General features: G+C 31.4%; 1 protein-coding gene across 1 annotated transcript; it reads left to right on the forward strand.

Moving 5' to 3' along the window:
- The first annotated feature begins 1,443 nt into the window (after window positions 1–1,443).
- Window positions 1,444–5,350, forward strand: LOC124909691. The gene is made up of 6 exons (XM_047450344.1): window positions 1,444–1,544; window positions 1,653–1,974; window positions 3,076–3,267; window positions 3,359–3,449; window positions 4,892–5,089; window positions 5,162–5,350. The coding sequence occupies exons 1-6, from the start codon at window positions 1,444–1,446 to the stop codon at window positions 5,269–5,271; spliced, it is 1,014 nt and encodes a 337-aa protein (XP_047306300.1). The 3' UTR covers window positions 5,272–5,350.
- The last annotated feature ends 2,982 nt before the right edge of the window (window positions 5,351–8,332 follow it).

Here is an 8,332-nt window from a genome sequence, read left to right on the forward strand (position 1 = left end):
TTCAAATTGACTGGTTCGAAAAATATTACATTTTGAGTATAATATTGTTGTTGGAAATTTTCTGTAGGAGGCCTTCAAAGGGTAAAATTGTTAAAACCGAGTCGAAACGGGCAAGTCAAGAGCGAGTCAACGGAGGTCAAAGCGCCAAGCTTCGCGCCCAAAAGGATTCAAAACGCGTAGTCTGACGTCATGCTAACGCAAGGCGCAAATCATTTGAAAAAATGTTCAAAAATCCAAAATTTTGAAACATTTTCGCTGAAGAAATCCCAGAGGCACTTTCAACTTCAAAAAATCAACTGGATCGCTATACTCAATAGAATTGGTTGATCTTGAATGTTTTGGAAAGTTGGAATAGTCCTATACAATGTTCGTTTGTATCTGGAGTAACGTTGACGTTCTAAACCCCTTTAAGTCGATGGTAGAAGACGATGCGACCAAGACATGATCAAGCCAGACATGTCATCGGTGTTTAATTCATAATTAATTTGTAGTACTTAGTTTTTGAATTGTAACCTATGGTTGGAAAGATAATACATAGTCCGTTCGAATGGAACATGTCATGTGTATCAATTCAATGGCTAAGATGTTTAATTTTCGCCCGAAAACCTAATGCAAGCTCACACACTTTGTTCCATGAGCAAATTGAAGCATCGGGTGACTTTGAAAAATTCATATCCTTTGTTTGGCTAAAACATTTTGAGTAAACGATATATAATTATAAAGGAATTTGAGTTAACTTTCATTTGATACAAATTAGCACTCACGGTTCGACTTACACCCCACGTGAGGTCGCTTGTAAGCCAAGCTATGCACTTTGAGACCCCGGTGTTCCATCGAGACCAGTCTTGAAAATTCCTTCCAACACCAAAGTGGAAGCCAACAAGCTCACCTTTATAATGTATACTAGATTAAATTCAATGGTGGTGTGAGTCAAAAGTTATGACCGTTTGAAGTCTAGGTTGATCCAGATTAGCAGAAAGTCAAAACCAGAAAAGGCCCAACTTTAAAAATTCGTAACTTGTTCTACACACAATTTAGCCGGAGAAAAGGCCTAAAGTGTAGCTTGACCGATTACCTACAAAGAAAAAATAAGCCCAAATGCGGCTATGAAGGAAGATAAGTCGGTTCAACTCGCTGAAGAGGTTGCCAGTTTTTTAAATTTCCTAATTCCTAAGTTACCCTTGCCCAAAGGGTATTTAAATAGTTTGTCTCATTTCGGGTAAGGAGACACGACCATTGGCATTCTATTTGGTTATAAATACACTTGAAAGGATATAGAGAGACTTGAGTAAACAACCAAAGGAAGAATAGATTAAAGGTGATTTTGACGAATTCTTGAAGATTCTAGAGAAGTCAATTCCAGTTCCATTTCTTCTTTGATTATGTTGTTTTAAGTTGGTTTTCTTGTTACTATGATGTTCTAATTCATGTAAGACATCAAATATGTACACGACATCGACGTTAGGACTTCAAACATTAATTGTCGGAGGAAGAACTGTCAGCCAGTTCTTGAAAGACGTTCCAGGAGCCTGTTTCGGTTCGGCGTAGGTGCGTTCGAAACTCTAGGTGATAAGGAATGCTTCGGTGATAAATACGAAGCCAATCTCCCAACAAAAATAAGTTACAGGCGATAACTGTTATTTATTTTTCAGATCTGCAGAGGAGCATTTCTTGCTTCCTCTATTCCTCATTCTCGCCTCTCGAAATAATCTCCAAAGGTTTTCATTGCATCGACGAGCTTCTATAGCGTTGAATTTCGGACTTCTAGAGCGACAACAAAGTTATGGCGAGGTGTCGTCGGAGAAGATGATATCCAGATTGGAAAGAATAAAGCGCTCTTATGTTTTGCGACTTTGGAATCCAGTTTTCGATAAACGACAAGATGATGAGATTAAGCAGGATTCTGAGGTGATTGTAACTGTCGTTGTCGAAGATTCCCTACACGACGTCGGGAAGGAGCGGCTACGGGCGGAGGTAAACGACGAGGACCTGCAGCCTTTACATATTCTCTTTATCCGATTTCATAAAGTTCCAGGGCGCATTCAAATTGACCCCTAGACTTCTCATTTGTTTAAAATTTCTTATGATATTCTAATTATGTGCCTAATTAAATGGTTAAGTGTGTTGGCAGACTATGTGATTAACCCGTGGAGATTAGTCGCAATTTATAAAAGAAGCGAAACCAAGCGTTCCAAAAAACGCCTCTAAAAATTATTTGTTTGTTATAAAATTATGAAAACAATTTAAGAAATAACAAATTTTCCGGTACAGTAACTCCTCAACTTGGTAATATAGGCCAAATGTATCTCTCGTGTTGGACATATTGAGCATAGGAGGGTTTCTAATTTTGAGTCTACGTTGTTATTTTCATATTACAACAATTTGAATTACATCCTTTGTGAAATTATAGATGACAAACTTTGAGAATAATAAATATGGATGGCAATTATAAATTGATTTGTGGTTTCCAACCCGAATTGTCTTGTTATGGTCGATTTTTTTCCAGTTTGACCGGTAGTTAATCGGGATAGTATTTGTGTTTACTCCGCTCTGATTTTACGCCGAACACTATAAACACGATTAAATATATAACATTACCAATATATTTATTTATTAATTATAATAATATAAATATTTAATATATTACGATATATTTAATATAAAAAAATTAATTTATATAATTTTATTTAAAAATATGATATAACAGTAACAACAATAATTTCATACAACCAAACAAGATATAAATTGTAGTAAAAATAAATCCAAATGGGAGAGAAATAATAAACACATTGTTTTATCCGACTCAATGTCATGTCATCCCTACTATAAGTGCACTCTAAATTGGAATAACTTAGTATAATAATTTTTATATTAAGAAAAGTTAATCATTTTGTTATTATTATTTAATATTAAAAAGAAAGAAAAAAAATTACAGATACGATGTCAGATTGTGGAAAACTCCTTAGCGACTAAGAAAAGGAAAAAGACACAAAGCATCAATCTTTATTGTGCTCAAAAGCAAACACCACCACCTATTATTTCCCTTTCAATCATTATATAAGTGAAAGCATTCAGATGTTGATGATACGCAACAGTAATCAATCTTTCTTCTTCCTAAATTTCTTGCTCCTAGTAATCTTCACCACCAGTTGCAGCACTATGTCGACTCTTCTCGGTGGTCTACGTGATTCTCATACATCAGAACAGAACAGCGCCGAGATCGACGAACTTGCCCGCTTTGCCGTCGACGACCACAACAAGAAGCAGGTCTCCCCTTTTCTTTACTAGATTCAATCCTCTCTCTTCTCATTTTATACTAGGGCTCCTCCTAAGTTTGCAATTATTTCTACTTCTTCAGAATTCGTTGCTTGAGTTTGTAAAGGTGGTGAAAGCACAAGAACAGGTTGTTGTTGGGACTTTGCATCCAAGGCCGGAGCCACGTACCGAGGGTAAGTTTCTGAACCTTTTTATATATATATATATTTAAATGAGGAAGGATAAACTCAACGAAAAAATCAAATACGACGTGGTTTGCCAGATTGTCCCCACATTCTGAAAGCGTTCATTTTGGGTCCCGAAACGCTCATTTTAAGTTCCGAAAACGCTCATTTCGGGTCTCAAAACGGTCATTTCGGAACAAAAAAATATATCCTGAAATGGCCGTTTTGGGACATTTTGAAGCCGTTTCAAAACCCAAAAAAACGTTTTGGGACATTTTGAAAAAATTCTCTTTCCTACTCATTTACGTTGATTCGTGAACTTACTGATTTTTTCTTTGAGTTTAATCATGTTTCTATTTAAATATAAAAGAATTTGTCAAATGTGGTTTTGTTCCTAATACATATTTATTTATAATTTTATGCATAATTAAATATAATAATTATTTTAAAAACTAATAATTTTAATTAAAAAACAATAGTCATTTATAAAATAAAATTGTATTTCATTATTAATAAATAATATTTATTAATTAATTATATAAATAATAGTATATTATTTATATTATAAATTAATACAACTTTTATATATATATATATATATATATATATATATATATATATATATATATATATATATATATATATATATATATATATATATATATATATATATATATAATTTATTTGTTCAAACTAATTTATAATTATATCATTTTAATTTTAAATATGATTTTATTAAAATAATTATTTATAATATTTTATTTTATAAAAATAATTTATATTGTTCTAATATACAAATATTTATAATAATACATAAATTTAATTAATATATAAAAAAGATTTATTTATATAATTATAAAAGTTATCGTATAAAGAAATTATACATAAAATAATGTAAATCATATAATAGTATTTTTATATTAATTTTAATATAATTAATAACGATAATGATTATATATAATAATTTATATAAATATAAGGATAAAATAAATTTTTATATTTTTTACTACATTCTTATGTCATTAACTAATAATAAAATATATATAATCGTCTTCTCGGGTGTTTACTCACTAGATTATCATTAGATTATATGTTTTTGACAACGATTTTGTATTTTTATTTTTATTTTTATTTTTATTTTCATATTTGTTTTTGTGTTTTTTCCTATATTCTCACGAAACTAAGCTAAAATCATTAAATTAGACATTCATATTTTATTTATTTGTATAAATAGTTTTCTTTATTTGAAACCTAATTAGTTTAACTTCTTATATTTTTTAACCTAATTTTTCTTCAACTTATAGTTTAAAATGTATAAATTTATTTTTTAAATAAAGTATTCTTATACTTTATTCAATTTCGTATATTTATTATATTATAGTGAGGGTATTAATGGAACAGTTTAGGTTCACTAATTATCCGTAATGGTGTTATAACTATCATTTTTTCAGCCCAAGCAAAAAAAAAATCATGCATTCGCCATTGTTTGCATCATCTTACTATTGAAGCCATAGATGGAGGCAATAAGAAACTATATGATACAAAGATATGGGTAAAGCCATGGATGAACTTCAAGGAAGTGCAAGAGTTCAAACATGCCGGCTCTGGTGCTTCTTCATTGACTTCATCATATCTTTGTGTTAAAAAAGGTATCCAACTAGCCACCCAGTTAAATTGTTGTTGAATTCATTCATGTATAATCATTAAAATGGTTTTTGCAGATGGACATGCTCCAGGATTTCAAGTGGATGCTGCAAAGCATATTCCAGCTCCAGAGCTTCCAACTACTGCTTCAAGGTTTTGGGAAACGCTTTGGGACGATTTGGGATGATGATGAATGACAGTTTTAGAGGTTGGTTGAGAGAGACTTCGTTCGATTGGGGAAGGCGGAGAGATGTAATGTAAAAGGTGAAAAGAATAAGAGATGGGTTAATTGAGTAAGGAGAGATGAAATAAAACTGTGAAAAGAGGGGATGGAAAATATTTAACACGTTTTTCATGTTTTGGCACGTTTAAACACGTTTTTGACATGTTTAATACGTTTTCACAATCAAAACACGTTTTCATACGTTTAACATGTTTTTTACGTTTTTAGAACGTTTAACACATTTTTGACAGTTTTAATATGTTTAACATTTTTTCACACGTTTTGACAAGTTTAACATATTTTTCATTTTTTGGCATGTTTGACACGTTTTTGACATGTTTAACACGTTTAAGCGTGAAAACGTGCCAAAACGTGAAAAAACGTGCCAAACATGCCAAAACGTAAAATATGTCAAAAACTTAAAAAAAACGTGCCAAAACATGCCAAAACGTGAAACATGTCAAAACGTGAAAAACGTGTCAAACGTGTAAAAAACAAAACATGTCAAAAATGTGAAAAACGTAAAACAATGTGTTAAGCATGTCAAAAACGTGTTAAACATTTAAAACATTAATAATGTGTTAAACGTGTAAAACAACGTGCTAAATGTGTCGAAAACATGTTAAACATGCTAAAAATGTGTTAAACGTGCCAAAAACGTGAAAAACATGTAAAAAACATGTTAAAATGCCAAAAACGTGAAAACATGTTAAACGTGATAAACATGTTTAATGTGTGAAAAACATGTTAAAGATGTCAAAAATATGAAAAATGTGTTAAACGTGTCAAAAACGTGAAAAACGTGTTAAACGTGCCAAAAATGTACTAAACGTGTGAAAAACATGAGAACGTATTAAACATGCCTAAGATGTGAAAAATGTGTTAAACGTGTCAAAAACATTAAAAAACGTGTTAAACGTGTCAAAAATGTGTTAAATGTACCAAAAACGTGTTAAACATGTTAACGTATAAAAAAACATGTTAACCGTGCCAAAAATATGAAAACATGTTAAACATGTAAAAAAAACGTGTTAAAAACATGTTAAACGTGACATAAACGTGATAAACGTGTTTAATATGTGAAAATGTGTTAAACATGTCAAAAATGTGAAAAACGTATTAAACATGTCAAAAACGTGTTAAATTTGCCAAAAACGTGAAAAACGTGTTAAACGTACCAAAACGTGAAAACGTGATAAACGTATAAAATACATGAAAACATATTAAACGTACCAAAAACATGTTAAACGTGCTAAACATGTCAAAAACGTGTTAAACGTGCCTAAACGTGTTAAGTGTGTTAAACATGTCAAAAACGTGTGAAATTAATTAAAACAAGTTACATACTTATTAAAACTAAAAACGTATTAAGCGAGTCAAAACATGTTAAACGAATAAAATATTTGTTAAATAAGTTAAAAAAGTGTTGAATAAGTAAAAAAAACTTGGAATTATAATTCCGACCTAAAAAGACTGGAATTGAGAACTATAAATTACACTATATTGAATTCCATCGGAATTCTAATTCCAATTCCAAATCTTAATATTAAAATATCTATCAAACATAAGAATTGGAATTAGACCCTCTAATTCCAATTCCAATGCCAATCCAGAGTTACCAAACACACTCTAATAGTCATCACATAGTTAACACGAGAGAGACCGCATGAATCCTCTTCTTTATTGTTTCTTCAAAAACACCCCAGACAACTAGTACTTAAGTTCGAAAACTTGTACATGTAAATGTAACAATAGTAAAAAAAATGTGTCTATCACGATCATTTCCACCGATTGATTGAAACACCAATCGGTATTATGCTCATAATGTCGAATGGTTTTAAATCCAACCAGTACTATGCTCATAATGCTGATTGGTGTAGCATTCAATTTGTGAAAGCCATATATACTACTGATTGGTTTGAAAGTATATCCCTTAAAAAAATCCACGAAAAAAGGGCGATCAACTTTGACGCGTTTTTCAACTAATAGCACTGATTGGTTTTCAAATCAATCGGAAAAACCCCTAGATAGTACCAATTGATTTATTTACCAATCGGTGAAGCCACGAGTCATAGTACCAATTGGTACATCTACCAATCGGTGAAGCCTATATAATTAGTAAAATTAACCTAAGAGCTTCTCCTGCTCCCGATCTCTTTCTTCCTTCTTTTCACCTGCGTTGTTCTTCTTTTTTTTCTCATGTGTCGTCCATCCGTTCTTGTTGTCGATCATCGCCCTGCTGTCGTCCAAAGATTCCGATCGGTAAGACCGTTTACGTTTAGGTTTCCTTTTGTTGTTGTCGATCTGAAACCCTTGTTGATGCCGTCTAAGAAGCGAGCGAAGAAGATCATGTTGATGTCGTCGATCCGAAGATCCTCCCCTGCTATTGTCGTCTATATTTTTTGCCGATTGATTTCAAGGTCTACACCACTAGGTTAGTTTAGTGTTTGCTGAAGTCCACCGTAGATAATATTAATTTTTGTTCAAATCGTATCTTGTAGAGTCAATAATCTAGAAAACTTAACTTGAAATTAAAGTGAAATGTAATACTGGTGTATTTTGATTTATGTTTATCCTAATGCATTCGTGATTTATGTGATAATCTCGAGGGTGTATTGATTTGTTAGTATATTGCTTAGTGGTAATTATTAGAAAAATAAACTTCTTTGTGTATTGTTAGAATAATTAGTTTCTTGAAAATAATTTATTGTTTGAATAAAGGCAAGTGTCTCATTTCAGTTTGTTCTCACTATATAACAAACTCAAATGAGACACACTTTAATTGTCTTTATTCAAACAATAAATTATTTTCTTCTATATCATTTTTTACTAATTAATTTCTCGAATGTTCATGTTTGATTTGATTAGGAATGAAAGAAACCATATTTAAGACTAAATGGAAAACTACTTTAATTAGGCATTATCATGACTTATGCCTTTGATATCATTTGATGAAAATGGAATGAGTGGATAAGATCTCTTATTTCCCTTATTCTTTCTCTCTTCTTTCCGTAGCTAGAGGAGC

Source organism: Impatiens glandulifera, chromosome 7 (genome assembly GCF_907164915.1).
Source record: "Impatiens glandulifera chromosome 7, dImpGla2.1, whole genome shotgun sequence".
In the NCBI taxonomy this organism is placed as follows: domain Eukaryota; kingdom Viridiplantae; phylum Streptophyta; class Magnoliopsida; order Ericales; family Balsaminaceae; genus Impatiens; species Impatiens glandulifera.